At 36.4% G+C, this 17,764-nt stretch overlaps 1 protein-coding gene across 3 annotated transcripts in view; it reads right to left on the bottom strand.

The window, feature by feature from the left end:
* Window positions 1-7,511: 7,511 nt before the first annotated feature.
* NLN (neurolysin) overlaps window positions 7,512-17,764 on the bottom strand; it is a 38,142-nt gene continuing 27,889 nt past the window's right edge. The window contains exons 10-15 of one of the 3 annotated variants that reach the window (XM_064439106.1): window positions 17,185-17,386; window positions 13,926-14,112; window positions 12,480-12,608; window positions 11,864-11,964; window positions 9,453-9,564; window positions 7,512-7,879 (exon numbers count right to left, since the gene is read on the bottom strand). In XM_064439106.1, the coding sequence (XP_064295176.1) occupies window positions 7,800-7,879; window positions 9,453-9,564; window positions 11,864-11,964; window positions 12,480-12,608; window positions 13,926-14,112; window positions 17,185-17,386 (811 nt within the window). In that variant the 3' untranslated portion in view covers window positions 7,512-7,799. Of the gene's footprint in view, window positions 7,880-9,049; window positions 9,565-11,863; window positions 12,001-12,479; window positions 12,609-13,925; window positions 14,113-17,184; window positions 17,387-17,764 lie in introns of those variants that run through there. The other 2 variants (XM_064439105.1, XM_064439107.1) reach the window with 2 other exon arrangements.

Below are 17,764 nucleotides of genomic sequence, written 5' to 3'. Positions count from 1 at the left end.
AATGGTACCCCTTCTACTGCAAAACTAATCTGTCTCTTGGATCCTTGTTAGTTACCTCCTAATTTCAAGATGCTTAAGAAGGTAATAAGTGATATAGCAAAAGTAACTCACGATTCCAGCCTGGGCAATTGTTATCATTTGAGAATTTACAGTGCCCAGACCCTGTCCCAGGCTTTAGACATGCTTTTGCAGAACCCAGTCAGGATTTTCCACTTAAGACTGACCTACCAGATATAGTATATCTGCTTCTGTCCAGGAAAAAGTCTAGGAGACACAGTTATGTGATTAAACTGACTAGATTTTTCTCTAGTGTGCAGAAAATTCTTTCTCTGTAATGAAGGGCTGTTTCCCTGTGATCATGTCTTGGGATTTATTACCCAGTTCTCTGTGTTTTCTCAAGTGACCACCACCAGTTTTCTGTAAAGACTGTTTGAAGGTGGGTTTTGGTTGGTTTGGTGTTTTTTGCTTGGGTTTTTTGTTTTTTTTTTTTTTGTTTTCACAGATCCTATCTCATAAGGGGTTCTGAATTTTGTTTTCACACACCTCTGGGGGAACAACCACTTTAGTAAGATGTCATTCCTTTATCATGGCAAGCTTACCCTTGAACACCAAATTTATGTCTTACCCAAGCAAGAGCATCACCCCCCTTAAGTTTTCTCCTAAAATACCTGACCCACTTCATTCCAACGCAGACATCATGTTATCTTTCTATTCAGGCTGAACAAATAATTTAGGAAAACCTCTTCCCTTTTTTCCTTCACGGCAGACAGGTTCCTAGGTAAAGCTCTACTGAGAACTTACGACACTGGATAGCAGATAGCACAACAGAAGTGAGAAAGCAATTTGTGATTTAAGCAATTTACAACAGAACTCAAGCAAACCCAACCCAATGTTGTCCCTAGGGGATGAGAGAGATGAAGGCCAGCCACCTTAGACTTAATCCATGCTTTTACCAGGTACTATGTCACAAAAAAAAAAGTGGTTCAGTTCTTGACAGCCATCCTAGACCAGAAGTTCCTCTTTCAGGTTAAGCGGTATCGCTGAATGTGTCCAGCAGAGAAAATGTGCATACAGAAAACAACCTGAAGGAAAAAAGATGGTGATTTGCCATTAAATCAGAAGATCCTCAGGTGTGGTTTTTGTCTATATGCAATTCACACTTGCTCAATCTTTCCCTTGCTCAGTAAGTTCCATTAGAAATGTTGGAGGGACCTATGGCTGGTCTTATGCAGGGTTTACCACACTGGACGCGAAAGAGAACAAGCATGTCGCTGTAGTAATAGATAAGGCATAAGCACATGCATAATGTGAATATGTATACAGGCAACATATCTGCAAAGCCTTTAAACTTCTGCTGATTTTTCTTTCTTGTAGAGAATGCAAGCTTATTTCTATAAAAATAAAATTTCAGTCTAAGGGGCAAATGCTGTTAATGCTATTAAGTTTAATTGCACTATATTAATTAGTATTTTACAGATAGCTGATTTAAACCCTGTAATCTCTTATGAGTCTTAATTTTGAATTTTCAATAGGATAAAATTCTCTTACTTCTTGACTAGGCCTGAAATATAAAAATACACTTTTAAATAATTATCGAGGTGACTAAAATGCATTCGTCTCAGTGCATCCTCTCAAAGCACAATGTGCCATATACGTATACTTTAAGACATTTCTCATTAACGTTTTAGGCCAAAACTCTTTCATATTTAGAGTATACAATCAATTAGTCCTTGTAAAAGCCTTCTATTACTGATAATAACATTTTATACATTACATGGCTGTATAAATCTGACCAGATTTCTGAACTTTTGCCAGATTTTGGCTGTAATTTATCTTGGATGTTAGGCCATGACTGGTTCTTAGGAAATAAAGAGTTTAATAAAAAAATAAGGAGAAATAGAACTAACTTAGTTCTTTGCCAAGTGTTTCTCCCAAGTGTAAAGCATACATCTCAGCTAGTGGGTTGACTAAATTCTTGAAGAAAGCAACACTTTAATGGAGAGGCAAGGGAGAGGGAGGAGGACAAGTTTTTGGCCTGATAGTGAGTTCAATCAGAAAGGATTACCTCTGCAAAAAGAAGTCATCTGTTAAAACCTAACTGAAATTTGAAAATCCAAAGGGGACAACTCAATGAAGGAAAAGCAACTAACTTTGGCTACTTAAAAATCCTATTTGCAACAACAACTTGGGAATACTACTTAGTTTCTACTTTCTACAAAGAAAAATACTGCCTTCTTCAACCAGAAATAAAAGGGTAAGTTTATCCTCTGTCATGTGAAAAAAATTTGTATTCTCAGTTTTCTTATAAAAAGCTTGTAAGTCTCACAATTATGCAGTTAAAGAAAACTATATCTGGTTAAAATGTTCACTTAATTTAAAAGTACTTTCTCTGTTTGCTTTTGCTTTCCATTAGTGCTTTAGAAGGCAAGAAGTCCTCGCAGTGAACTACATTTGGTAGTTTTACACCTCTGCCATGCATAAGCATGCAACAAACTTTTTTGCTAAGATAAGATTTATGGAATTGTAGAGTTTTGAAGGGAAAAAGGCCCATGAAATCAATCTGATTTGTGTATCACCAGAAATGGAATCATTTCACTTATTTACTCTGAATGAAGTCTAATATATTGTGTTTGGTGAAAACCTATCTCCTAGAAGAGCCTTCACTTGTCTTGAAGATATTAAGAGCTGACAACTCTACCAACTCACAGTTAAAAATGTTATTTTCTCTTTGAAATGGCTGGCCTCAGCTTCCAGCTGACATCCTCCTATTAAAGACTAAACAGCCTTTAATATACAATGGCAATACCTAGAGACTATAATTAAGTAATCACAGAATCCTTTTCTTTTTTTGCTAAGCTGAAAAGATAAAGATTTTTAAAGTCTTCCTTTGAAAGCTTTCCAGCTCTCAGGTAACCTCTGTGGCAGCCCTGTTCTGCTCCTTCTCCAGTCTCCACACTGGTTCAAACAGCAGGTTGATCTGGTACAGTATCCTACCTCTAGCAGTGGCTAAAAGCAGATGCCTAAAAGAAGTATGAATAGGGCTGCCATACACAATATTTCCTTCAATATTCTTCTGATTTCCACCCTGTACTTTGCAGGGACTTCCTGAGGATGAAAATGGCTTTATGTATTTAAGTACCCTCCATTGGCTTCTCATCTAAGACTGGAACTTGTGAAGTCTTATTCTGAACCCATGTAAACCTATTGCCTCTACAATACCCTTGGCAAAGAGTCCCATGACTTAACTCTATTCTACATGTAGAACTGCCTCTGTATATTTGGAATGACAAGTTCTGCTAGCCCCCAGTTAAAAATCAGGATGCCAAAACTGCATGAATTGCTGTGCCCATTTTACTGCTATGTTATACAGAAATAGCATCAGTAACCTGCTCTCATGCAGAATTCTTGCACTCATCCATGGTGAGATTGCTTACCCACTTTTGCTATAGTCCCATAACAATTCAGATTGAACTGACTACCATAACCAGTCTATAGAAACTTTCAGAAGTCAGTACTTTCTAGAATACAGTCCACCAAGCTGTAGTTTTAACCAACTTTTTTTAGTTACTACATGCATCTTACATGTTACTTTGCCCATGCTACAGAAATTCTTAGGCTGAACACCCAAAGCTTTCAAACAATCCAAAGAATTCTGTGTGACTGCTTTTTTTTTTTTTGGTCACTTGCTTACAAATTCTATCACCATTGGTTTTATATTACTGGCCTCTCCTGATTCCTGAAGCACTTAGATCACTGTACCCTGTGCAAAGGTAATTCTACACCAAGTACTCCCTGAGAACAGTTAGCTGCTCTTAATCCATATTACATACTCTCTATTGATACCATATAGTGTTACTTCAAATGAAAATATACAGCACTGACTCAAATATACCTTACATAAATCTCTCTATAATCACCTTCATCAGGCCATAAATTATTATATCAGGCTTGTCTGACAAAACTTCTTTTCATAAAATCACTTGCACTGTACAAATTGCACTCATTGTTTAATTCTTTAGCAACAAAACCATATTTATTCTTTCCCACTGTATTGCTGAAGACGGATTGCAACCTATGTGACCATAGTGACCTATTTGCCCTTTTTGAACACTGGAACTCATTAGCACTGTTCTAGTACAATGGCATCTGCCCAGTATCCCAAGATTTAACAGCTCTCAGAAAGAATCCCCCATCACCAGTTCTTGTAGGTTTGTAGAGTGCAAATTATTCAATCCTACTCATTCAAATATGTTTATTCTTAGTAGATGTTGCTTAATATCCTCCTACTTAATAATGAACTGGAAAGTACCCCATTTTTGTCGTATGACATGATTACATCATATTGCTTCTTTCTAAATGCAGAAGAGAAACAATAATTAAAAATTGCCTTTGTCATTTGCAGTATTAGCATTTCATCTACTAAAGGGTCTGTAACACAAATGGGATTTTTTTAGTTCTTAATGTATTAAGTTATACACCTTATTGGCTATAATCCTTTCATCCTATTTTTTTTTTGTTTTGGCAGTCTTAGACTTCTTTATAATTGTTAATACTTTACAATTCCTCAACTATTTCTACTCCTGACCCCTCACTTATCTTTTGTTTACTTTTAATTGCTGTTTTTACTAGGGAACAGATTGGTTCTTAGATTTGTTCTAAAAAAAATAAAGTTGTGAAATTGTGGGATTTTGCCCAGTTGAATTTTAAAGACATACCACTTCTCATTCACAAAATTTCTTTCAATAATTTTACTCATTGGTTCTCTTAGCACTGATATCTTTAGGCAAGCAAGTATTGCTTGAGTCTATCCTCTGTTAATCAATACTGAACAAAATTAGGTCATGCTTATTGGTTTCTAGGCAACTACTAACTTCCAATTAATTTAATTAATTTGTCTTTATCTACCCAAAGAAGGTCTTAAGTAGACTGATTGTTGTTTGGTACCATGCCGTTTGTATCGTCTACACTTTTTACAATGGCTAATGATGATTAGCTGTACAGGATTTCCAGCATAGGCCCCGCAAACTTAATTCCTACCATAACATCACACTTTTTTCCTTTCATCATGGGAAACTATTATTTAAAATACATTCATGAACCGTAATGAAACAAAAATTAAACTCCAGATGTCGGAAAGAAGTGCAAGTATTCAAGCAACAAGCTGGTGCATAATCCCAAGTTCTTTGTCATGCAAATAAAAAGATAAGAAATCTATTCATAGACAAGCTTGTCTTGTTTCTAATTCATAAAACAATGAAAAGCACTCAGCAGCCTTTCATAAATCAGTATGTGTTAAGCTACTGTCTTTTTCCTGCTATCTGCCTCTGACATCCACTCCAATCCTTCTACAACTACTGTCAAAACACCCTACTCCAAATTCATCCCTCCCCCTACTGCATTCCTTCCTTTTCCTTTGACTTGTGCTACCACATAACCTCCTGATGCCTAGCCTCTCTAATCCCTGTCAGAAATTACTTGCTACGCAACCAGCTCTAGACTTCTGGAAAACCCCTTCAGGAGTCTCCATTTAACTCAACTACCCTCCACTACCTCTGAAGGTATTTGGAAATTGTTTCATTTTTCAGAGAGGAAGCTGAGATCTTGACCTTGTGATTTACGTCTAGTTGGAGTAATTAATTTTACTTCTCCCATACCAAATGACTAGAGCCATTAAAATTAGTTGCTGCCTGATTATCTGTTAAAACTGGGTTTAACAAAGTTGTCAAACAAGGTCAGCAGTTGATTGACCCTGACTACTGATTAAAATGAGGAAGTTTTTTTTCTGCTATGTTGTTATATTAGTAATGACAACATACAGCAGAGAACTCTTTGTATAGGAAAACAGCAACTGTAATAGTATTAGAAGCTCAAGTGACAGTCAATACTCCACCTATCTCTACAAACATGAACTCCCTATGTCTTAATGCTCTCCTTATTAAGTCAGCATAACAACTGATAGCCACCACAGTTCAATCAGCAAAGTTCAAACTTTTTCTTCAGACTGCTTTTACCATCTAGGTTTGACCACATGGCTTGCAAGCAATCCAGACACAGCCTACATGCTGGGCCTACGTCAGACAACTAGCAGAAGGGGATGCTGAGGCCATCACCTAGCCGTCTTGTGATCCAGCTGCTTGGACAACCCATTCTATCTTTCAAGTGAAGCAGAAGAAAGAGAAAGCCATTGCCTATGATCCACTTACTGTGTGGTTACCACCACTCTCTCCTGAGTCTCCAATTTTACCCTTTCCTTTTCATTTGAAGCTTTTATTGTGAAGCCAGCCAAAATCCAATTTGCATTTCTGACAGAGGAAAAAAATTAATTCTAAATACAATGAAATTCTAAAAAGATACATTACAAACATGAAAAGGCACCTGTTTGTTACAGGCTAAGATTACAATTTACTTTTTTATTTATTACAGTGAATACTTAAAGTTGGGTTGGAATAAACACAGGCTTTCACTGTTTTGAAATTTATTTCACTGGAAGCATGGGTCTAGCAACTCTGGAATAGTCTGGGTTTTGCCAGATACCTACCTCTTGGCATGTTTGAATATGTGATTGTTTCTGTGCAGTGTCAAGGCAATTACCTCCTGTTTCCAAAGCAGAAGTAGTACAGCCTGTTTTCTTGGGGGACTTTATGTCACAGCCTTGGAATAGTGTCAGAATAAGCTGTTTCCTATACAGACAAAGTTTCATGCCTATGATGGAGAGCTGCAAAAATAGAAAAGATGTCTTCTTCCAGGTTATGTTTTCCATTCCAAGATCAGGTCTTTACAATAAGAAACATAAACATGAATTTCATAGACTCAGAATAGTTTGGGTTGAAGGGACCTTTAAAGGTCATCTAGTCCAACCCTAATTGGCCTCCATGAAGCAAATATAAAAATTAGCAGACAAGTCTGATATATTACCCCATTAAGATGTTTTGGAAGCAATTCAGAACATACCCATTAGTCTTCTGTGCTGAGTACAGTTTTAGCCATAAGATAGCCTGCCTTAATTATTGACTGATGCAGACAGAGAACTAGCTTCTACAAAAGCAAATTACAAAAAATCCTATTCTTTGGGACAGGTACAGAACATAACATTTTCATTGTGGTCACAATGTGGTTTAGGTTTTTCTCCTCCTTGCACACAAGGATATCCAGCTGATGCTAACACAGCTGTACAATCATGTAGGCATTCTCACATACATGGAATAGCAGACATTCTCCTGTATTTCAGTATCTAGTTACTATATACTGTTTAACACACACACACTCTAAAGAAACTCTAAAGAAGGAAAATAAACAGGTCAATTCAATTATCATCATTAGCATCAGTACTGTCCTAAATCTAACTTTTAAATCATCACATAACTTTTTATCATCACATATTTTTGTTTACAATGACTACATCTGCAATTATCTACCTTGATCTGAGACTGCTGGTTTATTCAAAGAAAGGTCTCCCTCATGTGGAAATCTGCCTACCAACTGTAAAATAAAAATTGCGTTTTGGTTCTTAATGAAGGTTTCATTGCTTATATTTGCAGCTTCATTTTTGGAAAGTAGCACTTAGTATATTTTTCACAACATCTTAGATCATTGAAGCTATCATTACATTTTGAAAGGAAAAAACCTTTGACAAGATAGAATCACAAGAATCACAAGAATCCATTTAAAAAGAAAGCAAAATACTTCCAAACCCAGTCAGAATATAAGGGAAATTAATCCAGGCAAAATTCATACATTTTAGGATAATCTTGCATCCATCTGTTTCCTCAGCTTTCCTTCATGGCTGTTCTGAATACCATTCAAGATGTTCTCATATATGTGATTGTCGTGTATTGCCTTTTCACGACCCAGCAGAAGTGGGGTTTAAAACTGTAACTGGCTGTGAGAGTTAGAATTTACTTCATCAGTTAGAATTCACTTCAGTCTGGTAAGACTACATAGTTAATATGGTTTGGCTATAAATATTTGTTTCTTCACATCTGTAACTAGTGTTGTTCAAAAGTAAGTCCTGTCAAACTTTCCACTTCAGAAACAAATGAAGCTCCTTTTTTCCCCCCAGCTTAAAATGCTTTAAAAGAAAAACACACAGAAATAAAGTTTCAACTGAACATTCACAATTGTGTTTTTTCCCCCTGAAACACAGTGACCCAAAGTTAATGCTTTCAGTTTTCTTTTGCTAAAAAAAAAAAACAGGAAGTCTTTTGGGTTGACCAGGCACATTTTCTTACTTTGCAGTTGAGCAAACAAATAAAAATACCAACTATGTTTACAGCTATGGTTCAAATGCCTAAAATATACTGGCTGGTAACCAAAATTAAAGTTTATTCATATGCATGTTGTAATACCAAAACCAAAGTAAGGGATGATATCTAAAGACAAGAAAAGTGTACTTGGCTTAGCAGTTTTATTTGGGTAGTGTTGAGTTGGCTTGTAAGACTAATTTTTCCTGATCTTGCAGAAAAACCACAAAATAATTCCGGGGTTACTTTCACATTCCCACAGCTGAAATCATTAAATCCGTGAAGCTTTTTGTAGCACCTCTGCATGCCACACTGGGAAGGAACAGGGAAATCTTGGATTGACTTTTACCATTCTCATGGGGAACATCTTCCCTTCCTTCCTTCCTTCCTTCTATGCATCTCAAAATACTTCACAAACCAACTGAAACCACTATAATTGCTCAAGTATAACTTTTCAGTGCCGGTGTTGATAAAATTTGGAAAACAAAGACTTGAAAGGAAAAAGTGGTAGAAGAACTGCAAAGGTCATAGATTTTGGCTGTTCTTCCTCAATGAAGGGAAGAAAATGGTAGCTCAAATGGTAGGGTTTAGTTATACTGTATAAATTTATAAATGATACAATAATTTAACATGCATGAGAATGAAGCCTAAAAGTATCACACAAGTACCTCTGCTGTAAAGCTGTCTGGGCCAGGTTCTTAGTCTTGAAATTCGTCAGGAAGCTAGACTAAACCCAAAGCATGATGAACTCAAATGAAGCTCTCCATCAAAGATGCGGTGAGCCATCAACACAATAGAAGAATACAGAATAATAATGAATCTGTTTCTTTTATTGCTAGAAGTGTCTTTTTTTTTCCTCCACTTTTAAAACTCATTCACAAGACATAGTTTAAATGCATCTATTAAAAGAGAAACATTGTATCAACTCCCCATACTGATTAGTATTATTTCATAGCAATTAAAAAAGTAGTCCAAATTCTTCAGCTTCTGCACAACTCAGAATTTTTTTCCCCTGATGTGTTGAATTTTGTAGTCCTATGCAATTTTTAAAAATCACATTTTTATACAATTAAAAAAATCACCCAAAAGTGATAAAATTTTCCTAGAGTGGTACATAGTTAATTTGTGAAATACACTGACATTTCCAGCTCATTCCGTACTTATATGCCATTACAAAGGAACCATAATTTTACTGAATACATAATCCCTTACTCAATAGGAAAGCTCTCTGGCTTGGTTTACGCTCCAAGAAATTTTGTAGCATATCCATCCCATCCAAAGATCCTCCAGGTTTCAAAATGAGGTTTCTGTATTTCATCCCAGCCTGATAAAAGGTAAAGCAGAATGTTAGTCGTTCTTATCTTGCGAACTGCCTCTTTTCTGTATTTGTCATGTATTTAAAAATCTAATCAAGGTTAAACACCTTCCTCTCCTTTCAGATTTTCTTAACATGAAATTAGGATACACCACAAGTATAATTTAGATCTGCTGGAAGAACTCAAGAGAGCAGAAATTTAACCTAGTCTTGAAGAAAACATTTTTCTTGTGTGTTTACACTGCTTTGGAAACTACAACCACAACTTGTCTGAAAGACATCCTATAAAGCATAGCACACGCAGTCTCCACACAACCTTCAGTGATGGATTATCCCAGTGACTGACTGGCAGTAAAAGGGACCCTAACATCCATTCTTTCTTACTTGATGATTTCTCTTTCTTTAATCTCTCTTTGGAGAAGTGAGATGATACTTCAGAGATAGATAGATATAGCATTGCAGAATGACATGGCACATATACACATATTTTATGTATAGTAGTATATGTAATACATACAAACACATCTAACTCCCCTATTAAAGTAATGGAGAATTAACTCAGGTTTTATTTTTAGGAAGAAGCATTACTTCAGAAGGAATGGACTCCTTTAAAAAGAACAAACGAAGCTTCTGTGACAACACTAAGTAATGAGGACTTTCTTAACAAGAGGTCATATTTTAAAGAACATATGTGGAGAATTTTGGGCTTCTGAGACAAGACTATCAATAACAACATTATTATTTTGCATGCAGATATCACAGATACTCCTGATACTGAAGAAAATGTTCTTCCTTTTAGTCACTGTATATACAGATATATACATCCCCCACATGTCAAAGCTATGAGATTACAGGACCACACCACTTCCTGATAGCTGTATTGCAAAACCAAGCATAGGTCTCTAACTATTGGACTTCCATAACTTAATTGTGTAGTCTGAATTACAGCTGGGAAAAAAAGTAAAATGCAAAAAAAAAAAAATTCACTGAATCACTTGTTTTTCACTATTTCTGTTAGTTCTCTGGACGTTAGCAGCAAATGAAGATACTGTTCCTTGTAGTTTAAAAATATTGTTTGAAGACTTGAGTCTTTGCTGTTGTCATTCCAGAGCCAGCACAGTGCTCAGTTTTAGGGAGACCAAAGGTTATTTCAGATAATGTGCAAGAACTGAGGAGTGTGACAATGAATTAATTTAGAGCTAAGTGTTTGCTGAAGAATTTTTATAGATACAGCCTCTGAAACTAGTTTCTGTAACTATTGCTCAAAACAGGAAGAGAGGTTTTATTCTAACAGGAAGAGGTAAGCCAAATTTCTAAAAGCCGTAGTCATAATACCATAACTGATTTCCTTTCCTGCTGTTCTGAAGACTAGTCTAAATCTAGATATAATGAAATACGAGTGAGTAGAAAAACCACACTGGTATCTAGTATTTGTTCATAAAAGATGGTTTTTCCCATCTTGTGGAACTCTATTAAACTTACATGGAATGCAAATAAGGAAAGCAAGTTGTAAGAAAACCAATTTGAGAAGGCAGCATTGCTCTGAAGAGGGAGAGAAAAGTCTCCACAGAGTTGCCCCTGAAGTTATTATACAAGCATTCAAGCAAAGTGTTGTGTGCACACACATATGCTAGAAAGCAAGTCACACACGCACACAATCATTTTTCTTTCTCACTTCTTAGCCTGGATAGCAGGCTTCACACTAAATGAAGCACGACTTGCCTTTCAGCTGAATCATAGGAAATACTCACTCCTAGCATAATTAATTTATTCTCAAGGCCTCCCATGCACAGACAAAGAAAACAAAAATTCCCACCAAAAAAAAGATCAGAATAAAAGGCACTTTCATCCCTCAGGAGAAGTAAGGGTCACAGAGCAATTCTGGCAAACTATAGCTTAGGGTTTTGACTATACAATCACTCAGAAAAGTTTTGAGAGCAGGGGGTAAACCTAACAGAAAAAAGGTCTGTGATGACACTGGAAGCAGGTGTGTGTGTCACAACAGAGAATTGATGCAAGGTCCCACAACTCTGGCACCAGCACCCTTATCCATCTCTCCCAGCTGCTAACAGTTAAAAGAACCCCTCCCAAAATGCCATTTTTAAGATCCATATGAACAGCATTTTATTAAATTTTAAGGTGCTCTTGGAAATTCTAAGATTATTTTCTACAGTAATTATACACTTTTTTTTTTGTTGATCTGAACTTGATGGGTACAGAAGAAGTACTTGAGATTATGATCGCAATAAATGTGGTTTCAGAGATGAAGTGCAACAAAAGTCTCTAGTAAGAAGTATTCACCACCCACCTTTGGATTCATTATTCCTTCTTGCTTAAAGCAGCTATAAAAAATGTCCATGGAAAACACTTCACTCCACAGGTATCCATAGTACTGACCATCGTAACCACCTGCCAGATGACCAAAAGTAGCTGGCATGTTTGTTCCTTGAAAAGTAGATTAACATTAATTTATTCAAATCAAATGCAGTTATTTCTTTGATATATATATATACACTACTTCAATTTTAAGAATAAATTAATAAGGAATTTATATAAACTACTTCGAAACTTCTAATATAAAAGGTCTGAGCATGCCTCAAAGTATTGGCCACATTCTGTTGATTACAAAGGAAACTCAGGCTGATGGCACATTCAACACAGATGTGACAGAACATCTAAAATAGTGTTCACATCCTGTCACTCTAAAATATAACCTGCAAAAGGTTAAGCTTTATATTTACCTTAATCTTCCTTCAGAAGACATCATTAAGATCACCCCAAGTTTCGAAGTAATTATTTCAGCTTCATAAAGTAGATTCTTATAAATAACTCAGGGGTTTTGTATGCCAAGCATTATCGGGAAAGAAAGGCATGTTTAATCAAACCATTTGGACATGATCTATAAAAGCTTCATATTGACATACCTGGGGTGGCAGGAATTCCCAGAATCTCCACACAGTATTTAGCATATTCATCTGCTGGGTCAACAGATAGCTTTGTATGCAATGCCTGGTCAACTTTGCTCAAAACAATCTGACGGAGGGTTAAAAGGCCTAATTGGGTAAAAACATTTAATTAACTAGCATCAAAGTAGCTAGGGTTTCTTTAGCACCTTTCATTCAAAGATCTCAACATGCATCATAAATTATTATAATTTTAACCATGAAAAAAGCTTGGAGTTATGTAACTCCCATCTGAACTGCTTCAGTTACAATAAGTTGAGAGGCATATTTTTAATATAGGAATTGTCATTATAAGCATCTTTTAAAATGTTATTTTCCTCACAGATCAAAACCAAAATAAAACAGGTATTTTAAAAGCAAATTTCAGTATTCAAAATTACGGTTTCAGCTGTCTTCACTTCCTGTACACCATTTCATTCAGGGCTTGCACAGATGGTAGTAAGTATATCTACCCTAAGACACTTCAAAGAACAGCAAGAACTGTTGCTGCAGCTGCTGTAGGCTTTTTTGAAGAAGGTAGAAGATATAAACCTTTACTCAGACAAAATGCTTATGTAACTACAGTGCCTGTACAAGCCAGAAGCACAAGGACTTATTCAGCATAGAGAAGCAGTATGAAATAACAGCAGTGGCTTAATGACAAATGGTTCCATAAGTGGGTAAGACTATGATATTCGGGGAGCCCTGATTACAGAGACAGAGGAGTAAGAGTGACAGAATAACAATGAGATGATAGGTAATGACATGAGATTACAGCCTCGCTTTGGAGATACATGTAAGGTGGTACAAGACATGGAAGGAGAAGAGAACTGGGACCTTAGTTTGGGAAGGCAGTACATCTGCTAGAAGGGACTTAAGGTTCTGGATTGAGAAGTTAATAGGCTGAGCAATGCAGAGCTAGAACACCTCTGTCTGTGATATGCTATGTGTGTTCAGTAAATTTGAACAAACGTACATTAAACAATTTCATGCCTGTCAAGTGTCACGTGCAGATCAAATGTAGACAGTACATGTAGAAAATCGGATACTGCATTCACGCACAGTGCCTGCCCTGGGCTGCCAGAAAATAAACCTAACAGAAAACCCAGGACCTTCAACCCACCCAGTTTTGAACGAGCAAAGTTGGTAGGTATAAAAAAAGTCACATGGAGAGGAATGCAAAGGTATTTTAGTCCTGTGGGTAGCCTAGAAAATCAGAGCTGCTACTGTTTCTGCAAATAGTGGTATCTGTCATCATAGCATTTATTAACGGTGGTACCCATGCAAATAAACCCAGAAGGACAGTGATAAGTGCACACACAGAAGAAATGTAATGGGCTTGTTATGTTTCTCTTTAAAGTTTTCCACCAATTTTTAAAATTATGTGGTTTTATACATATACCATGGGAAGAGAGGGCAGAGAGATACCTGTATTAGCCAGTCTAGAGGCAGCAAGTTTCTCAAGGAGAGTGTCTCCAACATGGCTCTCATCTTTATAATGTCTTGACATTTGCTGTAGTGATTCTTTTTCCCACACCCAATTCTCAAACATTTGTGATGGCACCTCTACAAAGTCTGTTTCCACATTAGTTCCACTAAACCTAGCAAAATCAGTCTAGAAGGAAAAGCCATTGTATTAAATGAAAATAGAAGCCAGGTTTTCCAGCAGAATACAAACTTTCAGATGCCAAAATTTCAGTGTTAATCCCAGCAAAAGGAATATTTTGAACAGGTCAATAATAATTATTAAAAAATGCATTTTAAAGAAAGGAGGGCAAAAATTCTGTTATACTATTACCAAGCAACAAAATAGACTACTCAGTAGTTATTTACTGCATTCTTTACTGGTTTGAAACAGTACATCAGTTTTCTTAGTATTATTGATTTTTACTTTTTAGGTTACAACAGCAATACAAATGTTTCCGTGCTGTCTTATGACAACGATATAATTTGTAAATTGTTATAACACTTTGTTATATTTCCCCAAAGTAAAATAATAAACTCCAATTATACACTTACAAAATAGTTCATTGTATTACAGTCTACCACAGTGATCCAAAGATTTTACTTGATCAACTTATCCTGTTAAGCTTTGTCCTAACTGTCTTCATTCATAAGGCATATTGTTAACATACAGCACAATTTTTGAGCCAATAATACATGGCCTGAAATAAATGAATCCTAGCAACTTTATCTGTGAAAGGTCTCCAACTCTGACACTCAATCTCTGATAGAAGAATCTTCCTTCTGAAAGCCAAGCACATTAGAGCTTTTTATTTTTTATTCTAGTATCTTCAATCACTTCATGTTTACAAAGCCCCCCCCAGATACTAATTCTGAAGAAAAGTTTTGTACAGATAAAAGTCTTCATTAAAATATATTCTAAACCCATAGTATTTCTAATAAGAAGCAGTTTTGAAAGACAGTTGTTCAAATGCCAACAGAAATTATTTGGTCTCACTCCACAGTTGCCCTGTAACAAGTCTACCTCCTCTTGCCAACTCAATTTTATTGCTCCTTCCTTCTCAGCAAAATTCTAACATAACATTTCAAGTGCTGAAAGAAAAAGAGAATTCTCAGTTTCCCAAATGCATTCTCTAAGAGCTGTAGATATTCTTATGTTCCATCCTTCATCACGGAATAAATGCCCACAGGAGTACTGGCTTTTGAACTTACTTTCTTGCAGGGTTACTGAAAAAAGCATGTACAATATAGGACATAACATTGAACTGACAGCTATGTCACATGCATATATCTTCCTCTCGTGTCTTCAAAAGAACAGCAGAAAAGAAGAAAAACATTTCAATTCTAATTCTATTCTAATTCAATTCTAATTGTGGGTTACTCAAATCCATGGTTGTAACAGGCTGGCCCTTCTTACTGTACTTGTTAAATGGCAGCTATGAAATAAAGCTAGGAAGCATCAGCTGGGAAGAAACAGTGATAGTAGTGGCTGGAGCAAAAGATAAAAGGAGTGCAAGAGTTTTTTGGCCTCCAGACATCCTCATTTACCATTACACAAGTGCACCACGCTAACAAAACAATATTAAGACATTTGATTCAAGGTACTTCAATAGCTCTCCTTCCCTAACTGCATAAACAGGTCCCTCCCTGCCCTGATATCTCACTTTCCAGCAGGGCCCCAGTACATTATGAGGAGTATCAAGTCTCCAAAAGCTGACCTTTATCAGCAGGTCACAGATTCCCACCCAGTATGATCCCCGCATATCCTTCAAATGCGAACTTTTACCGTGTTTTAACAAATCATCATATGAAACAAGACAGTGCTTTGCACACACAAATCCCAGAGGACAGAATGTTCATAAGTGGGACTAGCAAGTTATTTGCAGGTGTGAAAATAACAAGTTATATAAAATACAACAGCAGTGAGCATGGAAGCTATGCACACAGAAACCACCTCAGCATTGGAAGAGAGAACTGGAAAGCAAGCCTCCCTGACATTCCCCAGCAAGTGAAGTACATATCCATTGGAATTGTTGGCTTGGGCTGCCCAGAAGGGGCTCTGCAGCACCCAGGCACACCCTCATTGGTTATCAAAATGTTGCAGTCAATTTTGTACCAATGGTGAATGTGTCTCATTTATAAATGCTTTCTAGGTAGTTTGAAAGAAAGAACAGGTTTTATTTCTCAAATTTTCAGCTCAGAAACACCTGTCTTAGGGTGCAGATAATCAAATAATTATTGTATCTCTGCCTTCAACATGATGCAAAAATATCTAAGCAAGTCTAGCTACTTGTTCTGAAGTTTGCTGGACCATCATTTGTTTAATTCTGGATTTAATATATAGATTTCTATGACTTTGTTTCTTTATTCTGCAGTCGTAGTCTCTAGGATCAAGGTCAAGAATTAAAATCTAATGTGTGCCATATTTATCTGATTTTATTATTTGATACTTGTTTATATAGAAGGTGAAAGCAGCGCTACACAAAGTCTGGATTAGTAGATGATTACGTATTTTTTTTTGTGAATGAATACTGAGACTTGACTCTCTCTGAAACATAAAATTTTCATTAGGCCAATAACAATTTTATCATTTGGCAGATTTGATTTTACAGGTAAGTAAAAATGGAATCTGCAATTTTACAACTTTATCGACATCTTTCTGCAAAATCTGCAGACTAGCTTTGGTTCCTTCTGGTCACTGTGAGAACCCTGACTGTCAGATAGGAGAGCAGAAGAGACAACAGCTCAGGCAAGCCCTGTTTTATGCTTTCGATGTCAAGAGCGATAGCTCTTAAGTGTAATAAATGCCAAAATGCTGGAGATGAGCTGCATTCACCAATCATTTGCATTCCCTTTTTTGCTTCTAATATCTACCATGGTACTAAAAGTAATAAAAAGCCCTCTGACAGCTGTAACAGAAGCCACCACTGAGCACCTTTGTTACCTTACACATGGATCTGTTCACTCATCACAGGTACCTACACGGTGCAAATGTAGAAGTATATGTTCTCATTGAAATGTTTTTCATAAGAAGGTGTATTCATTGCTGTAGTTTTAAATAAAAGCAAGCAAACAAAAAAACCCCTAACCTGCCACTTTGAAAAGTAACAAAAAAACTGCACGTGTACTTTACTAAAATTGGAAACCACCAAAATTAACTTATACCTTGCTTTGAGACACTGGGAAAAAAAAAACCTTACAATGGAATTGAAACATCACTAACCTGTGCACATATCTGATGCATTACATGACCAAATTCATGGAAGTAAGTCTTTACTTCATCATGTCGCAGCAATGATGGGCGATCTAATGCTGGTTTTGTGAAGTTGGTTACCAGAGCAGCTACAGACATCATTCTGCTGCCATCAGAGAGAAGACAGCCGGGTTGGAGACCAAAGCATGCTGCATGCCCATACTTTCCCTCTCTGTGTAAGAAAATATATCAGACACTATCTTCAAACCACAAACCTGATCACCATAATGGCAAAGAACAGAAACAGTCAGTATCTCTTTAAAGCTTTACACAAAGAAATTACATCTTATCGTAACTTCTAAGACACGCTTAGTTTAAGATCCTGTTAAGAGCACAAGGTGGGAAAAAAACCCAGTACTTAAATCACACCAGTTTCAGATTCACATCAGTGTTTACAAGTACCTGATTTTTACTCGAATACTGAAAGTATGTATACTTTAGATGTCAATTCTATTTTAAACTGCTGCTGTAACAGGCAGGACTAGGTTCTGGCTTCTGAAGCAGTATTTTTGCTTTCATTACAGGAGACAAAAGACTACAGTTAACTGCA

Source organism: Phalacrocorax carbo, chromosome Z (assembly GCF_963921805.1).
Source record: "Phalacrocorax carbo chromosome Z, bPhaCar2.1, whole genome shotgun sequence".
NCBI lineage: Eukaryota > Metazoa > Chordata > Aves > Suliformes > Phalacrocoracidae > Phalacrocorax > Phalacrocorax carbo.
Note: the sequence above shows the minus strand (reverse complement) of the source record. Positions and strands in the feature narration are given on the sequence as shown.